The sequence below is a fragment of the Trachemys scripta genome, chromosome 5 (genome assembly GCF_013100865.1).
Source record: "Trachemys scripta elegans isolate TJP31775 chromosome 5, CAS_Tse_1.0, whole genome shotgun sequence".
In the NCBI taxonomy this organism is placed as follows: Eukaryota; Metazoa; Chordata; order Testudines; family Emydidae; genus Trachemys; species Trachemys scripta.
The window spans coordinates 26651486-26670194 of record NC_048302.1 but is presented as its reverse complement, the minus strand read 5'-3'; the positions used below and the strand labels follow the sequence as shown (position 1 = coordinate 26670194).

Below are 18709 nucleotides of genomic sequence, written 5' to 3'. Positions count from 1 at the left end.
ATCATGTTTATTACAATAGTGCCTAGGGACCAACCAAGAACAGTGAGCCACATTGTGCCAGGCACTGCACAAAACAGAGTAGTAAATAGGCCCTGACTAAAGCGTTTACAGTCTAAATAGGCAAGACAGAAAAAGGATAGTAGTAAGGGGCTGAACATGTGAGCAGAGAGATCAATGTGGTGGTGACAAATGTCATGTAATGTACTTACCATTATGGAATGTATACAGGGGTAAAAATAAAATAACTCTTACTGGTACAGGGGCCGACTCTTCTCTCCCCCCCGCCCCCGGAAGGGGGGGGCGAGCTGGGGCTCAGCATCCCCCAGCCAGCCCATGTGTGCTGCCTGGCCCGGGCAGCGATTTAAAAGGCCCAGGGCTCCGGCTGCTGATGCAGTAGTGGCAGCTGCCCCGAAGCCGGCAATGTAAAAGGGCCTGGGGCGCCGGCTGCCACTACTGCGGCCTGTGGGGGCAAAAGGGGTAATGACGTTAAAGTGCTGCCCCGGTAGCGCTTTAAAGAAGGCCCTTTGCTGCAGCAGCACTTTAAAGTCAGCTGTACGGGCCGGTACTGGCGGGCACTTTTTATCCGTACACCGTACTGCCTTACTTTCACCCCTGAATGTATACCTCATAAAAAGCAGTCTTATTCACTTTATAGGTCTCACAAAGTACATATGTATAGGTTTCATAATGTGTTATACATGTAGTGGAATAGATTCGAAGCCTGCAATTCTCACTGAAGTCAATAGAAGTTGCATGGTAATCTTTGAAGGTTCAGACTGGCTCACTGAAATTTTAACTGAGTGGGAGCAATACTTTCTCAATTTGTTCACAGCATTGCCAACCCCAGCCAGTCAAAAATGATCATGAGTTGGGTCCCTAAAATCATCAATTAAAAAACAATAAGAATTTGGGTTCTTTTTATGTTCCTTCTAATTTTTTGAGCCTTTAGGTTTCATGTTTTCAAGCTTTTCTATGCCCTGCCATGATGGCTAGAAAGTCACTTTTCCCCCTCATGAAAACAGATTTTTCACATAACAACATGATGCTAGATGTTTAAGAAAAACACCAAGAATCATGAGAGTAATGATAAAACCATGAGAGTTGACAACACTCTGTTGGAGATTACTGTTTAATGTATTTTATATATGCACGCAGAGCCCTTTTTGGAGCATTTTTACATATAAAAAATTGCTAAGTGTACATATGGATGGCATACACACATTAGGAAGGAGAATACCTCATTGTGCAGAGAATCTCAAACCAACTCCACAATGATATTGCTGTAGCACTGGAAATAAATCCATCATTTAAGAATTTAAAAAAAAATATCTAGGATGACAACTTGGTCTATGGTAGTTCAAAATGGAGAATACTATATAGTTTCAACAAGGGCATGGCAATGCAATCATACCTGGCATTAATGCATTGTTATGGTAAATACATCTATTCGTTATACATGTAAATAGAGGAAAGAGCCAACAAATGCTTGTCTGATTTTTTTTTGGTGTGCTAAATCCTAGGGATTAGCCTTCTGCCCACACTGCCATTTAACACACCATTTCCTTACCAATTTCCATCGCAGTATCTTAATCCACTCATCGGCTTCAATGCCAGTCTTTGCACACAGGTAATATGTCCTTAGTGGGAATACTAAACTGTAAAGAAAACAGAATCTTAATCCATTCGAATAATCAGTATTTCCTCCCATAGCAGTGCTGCTTCCCACACTGGCACTGACCAATTTTTGTTCAGACTTCAGGTGTTAGAGTGATGCTACATTTGTGTGGCTAATGTCTCAGGTCCTGCCTACAGTCCGGTCTAAGCTGTTTAGCCAGCTGTTAGCTGTTCCGCTCTTGATAGTGAGAGTCTTGTTAATACATTGTGCCTAGCCAGCATAGGCAAATGAATTGTGTTTTGCAGAATTGTGCTGGGATTGGCTTTAGTGCACACCACAAAAATAACCATGTTTAAATTCACTCGTAGTGGTCTCACCTCAGTATGAGTTATACCTACTTACCCCTGGGACTGAATTCAGTTTTCTGAGTGGAAGTGGGAATCAGTAATGAATGAACCCCATAGCCCAAGCAAGAGTTCTATCTCCAGCATTGACTCTTACAGAGCTTTGTGGAACTGATTAAGAGAGCTGGTTGAGATACATGGATAAAATAAAGAGTGGGGGAGACTCTATAATGCTCACCCATTATCATCAGGTGTCTGGCAGGAGTGGCTGGCAATAACAAATCAATGTTGTTTCTTGAGTATATTAGGGCTTTCAGAAAAGCTAGGCAAAAGAATTAAGGGTTCATTTGGACTGCAACTTACCAGAAACAGTTGACCCGTTCCTGTGAGTAATCAAATTGCACTGCTGAGCATTCTGTTAAGTCTAATGCCCGGATTGGCTCTGTGGACTTCAAAATAACATATTTTTAAAATGAGAGTGTATGAAACTGGAAGAAAGACAGTAGCTGACCTCACTCCCACGGTTTCACTTTCTTTCCATGCGCTAACAGTGACAAGGGGCCAGATTCTGCTCCCAATTATGTTGGAGTAGTAAATGCAGAGTAACTACATTGACACCAGTGGAGTCTATCCAAATTTACAGCGATATATCTGGGAGCAGAATTTGGCTGAATACAAAAAACAGGAAAATATCTTTAAATTTAGAGTTGGGCTGATGACAGCATGGTACACCTCTACCCCTATATAACGCGACTTGATATAACACGAATTCGGATATAACGCGGTAAAGCAGTGCTCCGGGGTGGCGGGGCTGCGCACTCCGGTAGATGAAAGCAATTTTGATATAACGCGGTTCACCTATAACGCAGTAAGATTTTTTGGCTCCCAAGGACAGCGTTATATCAGGGTAGACGTGTACTGCTAGCTGGAAGATAACAGATTAGGGGCAGACTTACAAGGATATGATATAGCTGATGAATGACTCTGCTACCAAAATAGCAAGGCTTTTCATATAGCTTCCCACTAAAGTGGGACTTCCGGTGAAGAGGGTGTGTTGGTGGCTATATATCCCAAGATGGCAGGAAAAAGGTTATCCAAGCTGTTACATCTGGGGCAAAGTAATGTAAAACAGAGCAACAGAGAGTAAATGCTTGGAAAGGAATGCCAAAAGGGGGAGAAAGGCATTGTGTAACTCAGAATAATGGGGTGAACTGAGGAAAGGAAAATAAACCCTGAATATCAGAAAAAATATCCCAATAATAATTCAGTTAGGTTGTGGAACAGCATCCTCAAGTGAAAGTTCCACTGTGGTGTTCAGTGATCACTCAGTGATTAAAGGCTTGTAAAAGATCTGCTTTATTCTGTGTCTGGTTCCAACTGGCTGTGCATAAGAACAAGAACTTCACAGCCTGCTGCCCAGACTCTCTCTCTCTCTCTCTCTCTCTCTCTCTCTCTCTCTCTCTCTCATAAACTCAGCCCTTGAAGGCACAGTCCCCAATACCACACATCACTTCTGTCATTTAAATTAGATTTAATAAAGCAATTTAAAATATATTGTAAAGAACAGCTTTGTATTGGGTTATAGCCAAAATAGTAAACACCTACTAGGTTATAATATTTATAATTATTCTCTAAAGTCAATGACAAACTACTGTTGACTTCACTGGGAGCAGGATCAACCTGTCATCACCTGGCATGCGATGGCTAAAAACATGCATGAATTCCACAAGTGGAACCATGGCATCTGTGAAAAACATGAGGTCAGAGGAGCATGGCATTGCAGGGATTTAAATACTGGAATTGATGTCTATTGGACTCAGCCTGAGAAATGCTAGGGCACCTACAGCTCCCACTCAAATTCCAAAGGATTTGAATGCTCTCAGGATCAGGCCCTACTTGAGATCTGATCATTTTAAACCAGGTCAAATTACAATTTGCTACTCACCATCTGGTCTTTGAAATATTTAAGTTCATTCCTATGCAATGTAAACCACCTCATTTTCCAATTCTGAGAAATCAAGAAAGCAAGCAAATGGTTTGAGAATTTTAAAACAAAGTAAAAAAATACAGCAGTCAAAATCAAACAACCTTTTCCTTGAAACTATTTTGTTTCTTATAGATAAGAGGTTCTATGTATAATCAGAAGAACACTTTCCTTTAACAAAACTTTCTGCCTAAGGATCTTTACAAAGAAGAATAAGTTTTATCACCATTTTACAGATGGGAAAATTGAGGTTCAGAGAGATTAGATGACTTGCCCCTGGCCTGAAAAGTCATAGTATCTGCCTTTCAGATCAAAGCTCCTAGGGAAGCCCATACCTTGAGACTTCAAGTCACAGGTTGCCTTGTACTGATAGACGTTAGGGTCCAGATTGGTATATTATATTAAAGGACCTTCTATTGTGAGGTTCTCTGAACAGCCTCAAGAATGGAAGCTGAGAGCACTCAGTACCTTACATGAGTAGGACTGAAGTCATGAGATACAGAGGATCAGACTGACAGAGAGCTTTAAAAAAATCAATGAAACAAATGTGTATATATTACAGCATTTAATGTCAAACCAATTAAATGGATCTTTGTGCAACTGCCTGACATAAAGAGATCAAAGACATAAGAACGGCCATACTGGGCAGACCAATGGTCCATCTAGCTCAGTATCCTGTTTCTGACAATGGCCTGTGCCAGATGCTTCAACAGGAGTGATCAGAACAGGGCAATTTATCAAGTGATCCATTCCTCATCATCCAACCCAAGCTTCTAGCAGTCAGAGGCTAGGGACACCCAGAGGATGGGGTTGCATCCCTGACCATCTTGGCTAGGGACCTATCCTCCATGAACTTATCTAATTCTTTTTTTAACCCAGTTATACTTTTGGCCTTCACAACATCCCCTGGCAATGAGTTCCAAAGGTTGATGGTTCATTGTGTGAAGAAGTACTTCCTTATGTTTGTTTTAAACCGTGGCCTATTAATTTCATTGTGTGACCCCTGGTTTCTGTGTTATGTGAAGGTAGATAACACATCCTTATTCATTGTCCCCACACCATTCCTGATTTTACTGACCAATATCATATCCCCCCTCAGTCATCTCTTTTCCAAACTGAACAGTCCCAATCTTTTTAATCTCTCCTCATATGGAAACTGTTCCATATCCCTAATCATATTTGTTGCCCTTCACTGTACTTTTTCCAGTTCTAACATATCTTTTTTTGAGCTGGTATGTCCAGAACTGCATGCAATGTTCAAGGTCTGGGTTTACCATGGCTTTATATAGTGGCATTATGATATTTTCGGTCTATTTCTTTCCTAATAGTTCCTAACATTCTATTAGCTTTTTTGACTGCCACTGTACATTGAGCAGATGTTTTCAGAGAACTATCCACAATGAAGCCAACATCTCTTTCTTGAGTGATAGCTAATTTAGACCTCATAATTTTTATGTAGAGTAGGGATTATGTTTTCCAATGTGCATTACTTTGCACTTACCAACATTGAATTTCATCTGCCATTTTCTTGCTCACTCATCCAGTTTTGTGAGATTCCTCTGTAACTCTTCAGAGTCTGCTTAACTATCCTGAGTAATTTTGTATCATCTGCAAACTTTCCCACCTCACTATTTACCCTCTTTTTCCAGATCATTTATGAGTATGTTGAACAGCACTGGTCCCAGTAAAGATCCTTGATGGCCCTGCTTCTTTACCTCTCTGCACTGTGAAAACCATTTATTCCTAGCCTTCTTTTAACCAGTTACTGAGCCATGAGAGGACTTTCCCTCTTATCCCATGACTATTTAGTTTGCTTAAGAGCCTCTGGTGAGGGACCTTGTCAAAGTACACTATATCCACTGGATCACACTTGTCCACATGTTTGTTGACCCCCCTCAAAGAAATCTAATAGATTGGTGAGGCGTGATTTCCCTCTACAAAAGCCATGTTGACTCTTCCCCAACAGATCGTGTTCATCTATGTGTTGCTAATTCTGTTCTTTACTGAAGTCAGGCTTACTGGCCTGTAACTGCCAAGATGGCTTCTGGAGCCTTTTTTAAAAAATTGTTGTTACATTAGTTATCCGCCAATCATCAGGTACAGAGGCTGAATTAAGCAATACATACCACTGTTAGTAGTTCTACAATTTCATATATGAGTTCCTTCAGAACTCTTGGGTGAATACCATCTGGTTCTGGAGACTTATTACTGTTTAATTTATCAATTTGTTAAAAAAAAAACCTCCTCTATTTACACTTCTATCTGGGACAGTTCCTCAGATTTGTCTTGTAAAAAAGAAATGGCTCAGGTGTAGAAATCTCCCACACATCCTCTTCAGTGAAGACCAATGCAAAGAATTCATTTAGCTTCTCCACAACAGCCTTGTCTTTTTTGAGTGCTCTTTTAGCACCTCAGTTGTCCAGTGGCCCCACCAACTGTTTGGCAGGCCTCCTGCTCTTGATGTACTTAATACAAAATTTGCTGTTAATTTTTGTGTCATTTACTAGCTGCTCTTCATATTCTTTTTTGGCTGGCCTAATTATACTTTTACACTTCACTCGCCAGAGTTTATGTTTCTATTTTTCTCGGTAATGATTTATTTCTCATTTCACTAGATATAGGATATTAAACCACAGAGATGCTAAGTTAAACCTGGGCTTTTCTCTTCCTCCTCAACTTTCATTTCTTTCTATAGGCATGGGATGTAAGAGAGGAGTATGAAAGCTCTGAAGTTTTTCTTACCTTTACTATTTTGCCTTGTTTTATCAAGTATCCTTCTTTTGTACCGAGCTGCAAAGAACAAGGAAAGGGATCAAAATTAAAGGCTCAGCTGTGTTTATATTTTGTTCCTTTTTATTATGAGCAAAACAAAATCAAACTATAGCTCATTCTCCTCCAGATACCTCCCACAACCACTCATTTTATCCTTATGCTCGTGCAGCTTTCTGTACTGTCCCCACGGTGTGGGCCAAATTCCCCCAAAAGTCATTCCATTGACTTCAAAGGAGTGGTACCCTCTTACACCAGGGTAGCTAGAATCACAGAATTCTCCAAGTATATAATGACCCAAATTCAGTAACATATACACATCAATTAAGTCATTTTACTTAATTTACCTAGATGCCACTTGTCATAATACTTAAGTACTGTAATAGATCTTACCAGCCAATGGGATTATCCATGTAAACTGTTCTGTAAACACTAAAAAAACCCCAAAGACCTGGGACATATTTTAATTTGCTTTGGTTAAGTACTCTCTCTATGTGACAAAAGCCCTTCCAACTACAGATGAGCAGAGTACGAACAGAACATTATGTAACACAAAAGCATGTACTAGGGAATTTTTGATCCAGTTAGGCAAAAACACCTATTTGACTACAGTCGGAATGTTGGATGCACAATTTTGGCCTTGATTTTTAAAAATGATTAATGATTTGGGTGCTTAAAATTCTTGAGTGCGCCCCTTGAAACTTCAAGAAGGGCCTGACTTTTCATCATCTTCACAAGACACATCTGGAAATTACTGAATCATAGAAGTGCAGAACTTGGAGGGACCTCAATAGGTCATCTACTTCAGTCCCCTGCACTCAAGGCAGGACTAAGTAATAACCAGACCATTCCTGACAGGTATTTGCCTAACCTGTTCTTAAAAATCTCCAATGACAGAGATTCCACAGCTCCCCTAGGCAATTTGTTCCTGTGCTTAACTATCCTGACAGTTAGGAAGTTTTTCCTAATGTCCAACCTAAACCACCCTTGCTGCAATTTAAGCCCATTGCTTCTTGTTCTAGCCTCAGAGGTTAACAAGAACAATTTTTCACCCTCCTCGTTGTAACAACCTTTTATGTAGTGAAAACTATTATCATGTCCCCTCTCAGTCGTCTCTTTTCCAGACTAAACAAACCCAATTTTTTCAATCTTTCATCATAGATCATGTTTTCTAGTCCTTTAATCATTTTTGTTACTCTCCTCTAGACTTTTTCCAGTTTGTCCACATCTTTCCTGAAAAGTGGTGCCCAGAACTGGACACAATATTACAGTTGAGGCAGTATCAGTGTGGAGTAGAGTGGAAGAATTATTTCACATGTCTTGCTTACAACACTTCTGCTGATGCATCCCAGAATGATATTTGCTTTTTTTGCAACAGTGTTACACTCTTGACTCATATTTACCGTGTGATCCACTATGATCCCCAGATCCCTTTCTTTAGTGCTCCTTCTTAGGAGTCATTTCCCATTTTGTATGTGTGCAACTGATTCTTCCTGCCTAAGTGGAGTACTTTGCATTTGTCATTATTGAATTTCATCCTATTTACTTCAGACCATTTTTGCAGTTTGTCCTGATCATTTTGAATTTTAATCCTATCCTCCAAACCACTTGCAAACCCTCCCAGCTTTGTATCGCCCGCAGACTTTATAAGTGTACTCTGTATGCCATTATCTAAATCATTTATGAAGATACTGAACAGAACTGGACCTAGGAACCATCCCTGCAGGACCCCACCCAATATGCCTTTCCCGGTTAACTGTGAACCATTGATAACTACTCTGGCCACGTCTATACTTACAGCACTGTAGCGGCACAGCTATACTGATACAGCTGTGGCACTGCAACACGTCTGCTGAAGACACTCTAAGCTGACGTGGGAGAGCTCTCCCATCAGTATAATCAAACACCTCCATGAGCAGCAGAAGTTCTGTCACCGGGAAAAGCTCTCCCACTGACATAGCTCTGTGCGCATGAGCACTTATGTCGGTGTAATTTATGTCACTCAAGGTGTTTTTTTCACACCACTGAGTGACATAAGTTATGCCGACGTAGGTTGTAGTGAAGACATAGCTTCTCTGGGAATGGTTTTCCAACCAGTTATGCACCCACCTTACAGTAGCTCCATCTAGGCTACATTTCCCAAGTTTGTTTATGAGAGGGTCACGCAAGACAATGTCAAAAGCCTTACTGAAGTCACGCGAGACAATGTCAAAAGCCTTAATCTACCACTTCCCCCTATCTACAAGTCTTGTTACTCTGTCAAAGAAAGCTATTAGGTTGGTTTGACATGATCTGTTATTGACAAATCCATGCTGACTGTTACTTATCACTTTATTATCTTCTAGGTGTTTGCAAATTGATTGCCTGATTATTTGCTCCTTTGTCTTTCTGGATACTGAAGTTAAACTGACTGGTCTGTAATTCCCTGGGTTATCCTTATTCCCCTTTTTATAGATGGGTGCTATATTTGCCTTCTTCCAGTTCTCTGGAATCTCTCCCATTTTCCATGAGTTTTCAAAGATAATCGCTAATGGCTCAGATATCTCCTCAGTCAGCTCCTTGAGTATTCTAGGATTGTATTTAATCATTAAATTATTCTGGCTGTGATTTTTTTGTAAAAACTAATTAGTTTCAAAACTTTTTAAAGTTAATATTCTACGGGGATAGCGGTGGAGGTCTTTGGTTCATCTATAGTCAAAAATAATTTTAGTTCAGATGGAAAGAGTTGCATATGACACCTCTCTTATTAAGATTTTCTAATGCTCAGCATTGCTGATCTCCTGAGGAGAATGGTGGAAAGGTTCTTATTCATCACATGACTGTACCGGTAGGATTATTTTCTTGGCTATAACCATTTTTAAAAGGGTAGATCATCAGTGCACGCTCCAGGGCTCACTTGGCTAGCTGTGTTACACTCAGACCCTTAATAACAGAAAAGTAACTTACCGAAGGCGCATTTGGGACAAGATCATTTTCAGTTTTTCCTGTCTGCATTGCAGTGTGAACTCGGACAGACTCATAAATAGAAGGTTCTTCCACTTTCCGGGGATACGGATGTTTCAGTACAATTAGGGTGCCTGAATAAAAGATTGCCAGGTCACTCACTAGTGCTAAGTGGGTAATACAAAATGATTGTCCCAGCTGTCTGTGTGTGTGATTTTAAGACACATTTCCCTTTTAAATCTAAGAATGCATAGGAGTCATGAACAATATCCCATGGAGTTCTGGAGCACTCCCGTGTTCTCAGGTTCCTAAGACAAGAGTGGGATTTTGGCCACACACAGGTCAGAGGACAATCAGACATTATCATGTCATAAATGACAAATGATTGATGAAATAAGGCAAATCATTTTCAAAGTGCACAACCTAAGTAACTGGACTGTACATAAGGTTTTCCACAGGGGACAAGAATCCTTCCCCACAAACTGCAGAGCGGCTATGGGCAGTGACTAATGGATCTGGGTAGTGGCAGTTCCACCTGACTAGAGTGGATCCTTCACCCTTGACTCTACCCTGCCCTACTCCCAAGAAGTCCTGGACCTCTGTTCCACTGTGCGTGTGGAGTCAGGATCTCCTGTATGGTTTACCCAAATCCTGCCCCTCTGCTGTGTCTGAAAACCTCTGCTCTCCTATGCATGCCCAACTGCACCTCTTCTATTCCTTCAAGCAGGTGCTACGGTTGTGTCTACTCTATAGAGCTGATGCCGGCATAGCTATGTTGATACAGCAATACCAACATAGCCCCCTCATATAGCTGCAGCACCAACAGAAGGAGGAGTTCTGCTGGTTTACAAACACCCCCTCTCCAAATGACATCAGCTAAGAAGCCTTTCTCTTGGCATAGCTGAGTCTACATGGGGGTTTTGTCAGCACAGCTATTATGTTAGCTGGTGGTGTTTTTTTTCACATCCCTGACTGACATAGCTATACGTTTTAAGTGCAGACCAGGCCTGACTTTCTGAATCTGCCTTCAAGCAGATATTCATGTAAACCTCCTCCTGTGATATGAGTGGAAAAGCCAAGAAGGCAGCGCCACAGAACTTTCACACCTGCATGAGGCAAGAGAAATATGTTTTCTTTGTTCCCTTTAGAGCTGTAGTTTGAATCTGCTTTTGCTCATGGAATCATCAGTTATTATTAGGGTAACTGGATTAGACACACAACATATGGCTTTCGTGTTTCACAATTGGAAGCCATTTCTTGCCTCACAAAAATCTCTGCCATGGATAAACATCCTTCTCATTAGAACTATATATCTATAGTATCCTCGAGTTTTCATAGTTGTATATAAATACATTGTGCCTTTTTTAAGCATCTAAACTCAGAGTAGTGGATATAAGGACCCAAAGTTTTTAAGTCTAGTGCAAAGATGGAGAGATGTTCACTTCAGTCTTTTATGCACAATGAAGAGAGGGGCCAGAATGGTCCAGTAGATGGGACCCACGATCAGGCACCAGGAGACTGTAATTATCTGCCTGGTTCTGTCACAGACCAACTGTGTGACATTGGTCAAATCACTTCATCTCCCTGGGCTTTCATTTTCCCATCTGCAATAATAAAGCTCAGAATAATAAAGCTGACCCACCTTTGATAATTAATCTATGGATGAAAAGTGCTTTCTACTGTAAATGCTTCATGTTTGCTATTAGAGAAGATTTACAAATTCTATTTTTATAGAACTTCCTCAGTAAATACAATCTTGGCTGTAGAATGTATGAGGTAGTACCTAAAAGGCAGGGTGTCTTTTTTTTTTTTTTAAACACTCATTTTCTGTTTGTGAAAGAGAAACAAACATGAAAATGACCTTTTTGAGGCCTTCCCTCAATTTAGCATATGTTAAAATATCTGTTATTTAAATTCCATGATTGAAACTTGACTAGTTATGTCCTCTTGGGCTTGTGATCATCAGTTCTCACAAGCTAAGCAATGTTAAGACTAATAAGTACTTGGATTGGAGATCCACAAGGAAAATCCAGAGCGCTGCAGGAAGAGGTACTGCTGTCAGCTGAACCAGTGACTTGGATAGAGTACTAAGGGACACTGCTGCTACCTAAGGCCCCAATCCTGCAGACACTTATGCACATGCTTAAGGTCTGGGGGGACAGGGGTCACTCAGTGCTTAAGATGCTTTCAAGAGATCTCTTTATTCTGTGTCCAGTTCTAGCTGTCTGGGCATAACAACAAGAGCTTCACAGCACCCAGACTATCTAGGAAGTTCAGCCCTTAAAGACACAATCCCTGATACCACAAGGTCCCATCTACACTAGAAAAGGTTTAGTGGTATACCTATATAGGCAAAGTCTCCTAACATAGCTGCATCTTATTCTGGCAACAGAGTATTTTATCATAGGTTGTACCAGTTCCCAAGCAAAACAAGCTGTACCAGAAAAAGCCCTTTTTTTGCTAGTATAACTGTGTCTACTTTGGTGGCACAAATATTGTGTACAAAAATTAAACCCTTGCCTAACAATACTAAACTGGCAATGTTTATAAGAATAGACCTGGCCTAACTTTTATGCACTGCAGTTAGTCCCATTTAAATCAATAGGTTTACTTGGTATATAAAGTTAACCATATAATTAAATCTTTGCAGGATCAAGGCTTAAGAGAGCCATCCTACAAGCGGTACAGTTGCAGCCCTGAGCAGTTGTGATCAGCTGATGAGGTCTGTGTTTGTGGGTGTGGTGTTAAAGAAGAAGGGTGTTAAGGGTGTTGTTTTAGCAATATTCTGACTCAGCTACAGTCTGTCCACTTGCAAAGTGCTAAAGTAAAACTAAAAAAACCAGGAAACCAGTGATGAAACAAAAATAAGTCCCTTCCAGCTGGTAAGTATTTGGCTCATGTTTAGTTTTTCTTTTTTTTTTCCTTTCTTTTCCAGGCAGAGAAATGCCTTTCTGGGCAATTTTTAAGCCACACTCCAAGCTTCTCACACAGACTCAGCTCACATAATTAATTAAACCCCCTCATCAAGTAGCTGATCTGGTAGTTAATAAGGCTGCAGGTATCCCAGATAGAACCTGCACCTTTCCCTCAAAGTAATGAAAAGACTAAGATAGAGCAGGGTCCACGATTGATGAATCAAACATGCCTCTATTTGTCTGAGCTTATTCCAGTAGGCTATAGGAACCCCTGTATCTAAAGAATTTACTGAGCTCAGCCAAAGGGACGAGCAACCTTTGGTAATAAGAAAAGGAGTCTCCATTCTCTTCTCCTACTCCTGAGTAGGTGGCACAACCTCATTCTGCTATATAAAAGTAATACAATAATATATTTAGAATTTTTATCTATATGTATATCTCAAAGCATTTCATAAAGGTGAGTAAGCATTATTATCCCGATTGTACAGATAGGGAAACTGAAGCACCATCACACACTGAATCAATATAAAGTCAGGAAGAGAAACCAGGTTCCTTGACTCCCAGTTTGGTAATCTGGTGGGTCACATTACCTTATTAAAACAAGAACATATTATTCTACTTGGTCAGTTTGTTCCAGTTAGCACTATGACTTGGTTAAAATGTCGTAACATTTAACTTTGTTTTTTGGGTAGAAGTAACACCTTTTCTGAACCAAGCAATTAATATTCTTGCTCACTATAACATTGCTTGGTAAGAGGATGTTTTATACAAGTGTCATCCAGTATGTTATCCGCATGTCATTCAGACTAACCTTCATGAAGCTCTGACTAAACAGCAGAGAGTTTATGTTTGCAGCAAAACACTAGCAAAGGAGATCTCTAAAATTAGATTGGTGCTTCAGATCCAACCTTTCTCACTACCCATATGCATTTTCTAATACTACAAAGCTCACAAGCCTAGTTGAAAGAGGAGATCAAAGAGACAATACAAAATAAACTTTCAAAATGATTGTTAATAACGTATTAAATTCTGCAGATGAGTTATATTTTGCAAGAGGGGATGGGGGAAAAGAATATTTGAAATAAATAGCTGACATCTGATCACAGAAACAGGGAAGCATGCAAATGTGATATGCTTAACTTGAGCTATGTGGTGTAGATCAAGGGTCATAGTCAGTTTAATTCTCCCTAGCTCTATGGAAAATTTCTTTTGCATTTAATAAGGATGGAACTAAGAGGCCTCTATTAGCAATTACTTGAAATATGCCTATAGAACTGAACAGAGTGATATCCTGTGTATTAGGTTCTGTAGACAATTATATACTTACTGCAGAATTGCATACACTAGTTTAAACATTCTATAAAAATGATATTATTTTCTATTAATTTCTGTAGGATTTTTCCATAAGGAATATTTTATGTAGAGTCATTCAGTAAATACATAAGAAATAGAAATGTCCAGTTTAATCTGTTCCAAGATTTTGTGGTGTGGTTTTAGTTTTTTGGGGGTGGGAGAGGGCGGAGGGGATTGGTATATATTTCTGTTTTCCAATTAATAGGGATAGTCTGTCTGAAAACTAACAGAACAGGAAAATATCAGTATGTGACTGTATTCTTGGAAATTTAATCTGATTAAAGCCACAATTTGGTTTTTATGTCTGGTTAATGACTCAAAGCTTACACATAGCTTTTAAAAACATTAGCTGAGAACTCGTAAAAACAAAAAAACAAATAGAAAAAAATAACCTTTTGGCTGTGTTAGTTTGGCAAAAAGACAGAAATATGACTGTATATTGCTTCTATCCTTGTTACTGAAGTGAGCTTTTATAACAGTCAGTTGTCTATTCAAGAAACTGCCTCACAGCAAATACTAGCCCGAGTCACACTTTTGTTTGTTTTAATTTTTTGCATTATCTGAAGTAAGGGAAGAAGTGCGCACATTGGAACACTGAAGTAAAATCAGCATTAATGTGTATTTGCAATGACTAATAAAGCTATAGACAGAAAGAGGACTAGTTAGAATTCTAATGCTTAGGCCCCAATCCAGCACAAAAGTACCCCTGTACCCATATGCATCACTTCGCAGGATCTCAGGGTAGGGTTGCCAGGCGTCGATTTCTAGGCCCTGGTGGCTTCAGTCAGCACTGCTGACCGGGCCGTTAAAAGTCCAGTCGGCAGTGCAGCGAGGGCCTGGGCTAAGGCAGGCTCCCTACCTGCCCTGGCTCTGCGCGGCTCCTGGAAGCGGCCACCAGGTCCTTGTGGCCCCTAAGCACATGGGTGGCCAAGGAGGCTCCATGTGCTGCCCCGACCCCAGTGCCAGTTCTGCAGCTCCAATTGGCCGGGAACCATGAGCAATGGGAGCTGCAAGGGCGGCGCCTGCAGGTGCGAGGGCAGCCCGCGGCACTTCCCTGGCCACCCATGCGCCGAGGGGCCGCTAGGACTTGTCAGCCACTTCCTGGGAGCCATGGTAAGTGCCGCCAGGACCCCAGTTCCCAAACCCCATCCCGCACCCCGGCCCTCTGCCCCATCCCGGAGTCCCCTCCCACACCCAAACTCTCTCGCAGAGCCTGTACCCCACACACACCCAACACCCTGCCCCAGCCCTGAGCCCCCTCCTGTACCCCAAACCTCGGAGCCCCCTCACCCCCTCCCACACTCCAAACCCCTCGGCCCCAGCCCAGAGCCCCCTCCTACACCCCAAACCTCTCATCCCCGGCCCCATCCCAGAGCCTGCATCGCCAGCTGGAGTCGGCACCCACCCCCGTACCCTAACCCCCTGCCCTAGCCCGGAAACCCTCTTCCTCACCCTGAAGCCCTCATTTCTGGCCCCACCCAGAGCCCACACCTCAAACTCTATCTCTGGGCCTTATGCAACTTTTCAGCCATAGATCTCCAAGCGCTTTACAAAGCTTGGGTGCATAGTCTCCTCATCTGACAGATAGGTAACTGAGACCGAGAGCACCTAAATGACTTAGCTAAGGTTTCACAGAGATACAGTGATAGAGTGGGAGGAGAAATAAACTCTCCTGACTCAGTGTGATACCCTAATCCCTGGAACTACACTAAAAAACACACAATGTTTAAAAGTGAGCACAAAACAATCATTAGTGTTGTAGACAAGTTACTAGAGCTGGTCAAAAAATTAGTACAATAAAATATTTCACATTTCCATTTAAATAGGTTGAAATTTTAACCAATTTTTCATTTTAAAAAAATATTTTTCACAACTTTTTTCAAAATGTTTGTCTAAAACATCATTTTCATTTAGTGATTTTAATTTTTTTAATAAATGAAAACATTTTCATTTACTGAAAACCTGAGTTTTGGTAAATGGAAATTTTTGAATTAAAAAGACTTTTTTGTGAAAATTTCTGATAATGACAATTGATCACAAAAGTTTACATTTTCAGAAGTCGTCTATTTTTAAATAAATAAACTTTTTGTTAAAAAATGTTGACCAGCTGCACTAAGTTATACCTTCCTTTCCCAGTAACATGGAACTTAGGCTTGAGAACCATGAACTCGTTTGAATTTTTTTCCTGCACCTCTACAGCCTTTCAGAGCCCACACTAACTGTACTTTTAAATGTAGCAAAATGAAAATTGGATGGGGGGAGCCTTTAGAGATGATTTCTATTTCTCTGTTGGTGATAGTATGTGCTTGTGAAGTCCTTTGTTTATAAACCAGCCAGAGAATAAAATAATTAGGTTCCTTGTTTATTCCGTCATATGGCTGAGCTGCCAGTTTTACCATATAACATTCCGTGCCAGTATTTAAAAAAACAAACAAACAAACATTGATTATACAATTACTGTCCACTAGTGCCTGAGACAAAGTTCTCACTTTATCTGTCATTGAGTGAGAGCATGGACTGGGAGCCAGAACCGGATTCTGTTCCCAGCTCTGCCACTGATATGTTTTCTGACCTTGGGCCAGATATTTTACCTCTTTTGACCTAATGACATTTACCTTCTAATGGATAACAGCGAAGTATTATAATTCTTTTAAAAGGCTCTGCTTCAACAGACAACTTACTGCTCCTGCTCCATTAAATTTGCCATTACCCCACAGGCAGCTATTATTATTAATCATGTTTATTACGGTAGTGCTGGAGGGGTTTGACATCAGCATGTGAAATCAGCATTGGTGCTCTCTCTTCCTGTATATTGCTGCATATAGGAAAGTAAAGTGGAAAGGGAACAAGCTTGTTGGCGAGATACTTTAATACCCATTTCCAGCCTATAGCTCTGTCTGATTTAGACAGATGAGAGGGGTTTCACTGAGCTAGCAGAATCTGATTAGGGGGCCATAAGCAAACTGCCATGCACATCATTCAGCTCTAGGGATCTAGCTTGCAGAGATCATATAGCACCAAATCCTTAGTTACTAATGGATGTCACACATGGAGTGAAGGAAGGAAAAATCATAATTTTCTACATGTCATCTGAAATATTTGAAAGGTTAAACTTGCTGGTATATTTCTGACTTCAGATAAGAATCTTCTCATAACCCAAAATGGATATTTAGATTGAAACATTTTCATCTTACACTTTAAACCAGGGTTTCTCAAACAGGGGTCGCGGCTTGTGTAGGGAATGCCCCTGGTGGGCTGGGCCGGTTTGTTTTCCTGCCCCATCCGCAGGTCCGGCTGATTGCAGCTCCCACTGGCCGCGGTTCACTGCTCCGGGCCGATGGGAGCTGCAGGAAGCGGCGCGGGCCGAGGGACTTACTGGTCGCCGCTTCCAGCAGCTCCCATTGGCCCAGAGCAGCGATCCGCGGCCAGTGGGAGCCACGATCAGCCGGACCTGCGGACGGAGCAGGTAAACAAACCAGCCCCTCCTGCCAGGGGCTTTCTCTACACAAGCGGCAACCCCATTTGAGAAACCCTGCTTTAAACCAAAACAGTTCTACAAACTAGTACTTTGAAGCATGGTTCATAGTATAGTTGCATTTTTAAAATAAACCTTGTTAACGATGTGATTGGATTAATACTTGTGTCCCAAATATACAGAAGTGCTTGAGTGCATATTTATTGATGTATATGCCATCACAACAATTGCACCTGCAGATAATCATTTAGGCATCTATCTGATCATTTGCATGTACAAATACCACTACTGCACATACAAATTATTTGCATATTTTTTGCACGCACAAATTATTAGCAGTTTTCTGCCTTACAAATGTTCATTAATTCTAGCAATTTCCAATGTGGAGGTAGGTAAGTCTTAACCTTATCTTAGAGATAAGAAAACCACAACAAGAAAGACTGGCCCAAAGCCACAGAAGCGATAGTGCCAAATCTAGAATTAGAACTCAGGAGTGCCTGGCACCTACACCTAACCTATACTTTTAGCACTAGAATATATACCACTCTTTCTCAGAATTAGTACTAGAAATTTGAACTCAGGGTTTTAAATTTCATTCCTACAAGTGATCTGCTGGTAGGAAGAGTCTTTCTCCTTCTCCTTGACCCCATTCAAGCAGCAGCTGTCTGTTGAAATGGTCTGTGCCCCTCTTGTTTTAAATAACACTGATTAAGCAAATATTTAAAAAAAAATCCCAGTTTCATGGCAGAGCAAGTCAACAAGCAGGCTGCTCTGCCTCAGCAGAGGAAAGGCAAAGGAGATTACTTGTTAATGGTGAGGTATAGGGCATGTAAGCTGCAGATGAAGTGAGGAAACCATTGTGGATTGCTGGGATGGAAAGTAGTGGAAATAAACTCTTTCATAGCTCTCTCTTTCCTCTACTCTTAGCCCCCTCCCTCCACGCTTCCTCTTCTGAGAAGATGTTTAAATGTTATTTTGGGACAGTCATCAAATTGTAGTTTTTAACCCTGTATTTCTTAACCTAGTAAAATAAAAAACTGGCAGGAGAGGCGTTTAAGGGGCCTACTCTTCTCAGCATATGCACATTCTGAAATGCTTCTTCTGGGCTAAGATTGTGTTAGCAGCAAAGACGAGGCAGCAACAGAAGCTTCTTATAGTGTGTGATTGTTTTAACCTATCATCTTGTTAGACAAGTGCATAATGAGCACAGGTATTTCACTGGTAAACATCATGTGACCATCCTCTGTTCTCAGCAATCAATTCTGTTCTCAGTAACAATGGAATAAATCGAAACTAACTCTATTGACTACA

At 40.9% G+C, this 18709-nt stretch overlaps 1 protein-coding gene across 1 annotated transcript in view; it reads right to left on the bottom strand.

Annotated features, from left to right (window-relative positions):
* DAPP1 (dual adaptor of phosphotyrosine and 3-phosphoinositides 1) overlaps nt 1–18709 on the bottom strand; it is a 51089-nt gene that overhangs the window by 3691 nt on the left and 28689 nt on the right. Inside the window, exons 4-8 of the mRNA XM_034771245.1 lie at nt 9659–9789; nt 6686–6733; nt 3905–3967; nt 2323–2408; nt 1568–1655 (exon numbers count right to left, since the gene is read on the bottom strand). Of these exons, the coding sequence (XP_034627136.1) occupies nt 1568–1655; nt 2323–2408; nt 3905–3967; nt 6686–6733; nt 9659–9789 (416 nt within the window). The remainder of the gene's footprint in view (nt 1–1567; nt 1656–2322; nt 2409–3904; nt 3968–6685; nt 6734–9658; nt 9790–18709) is intronic.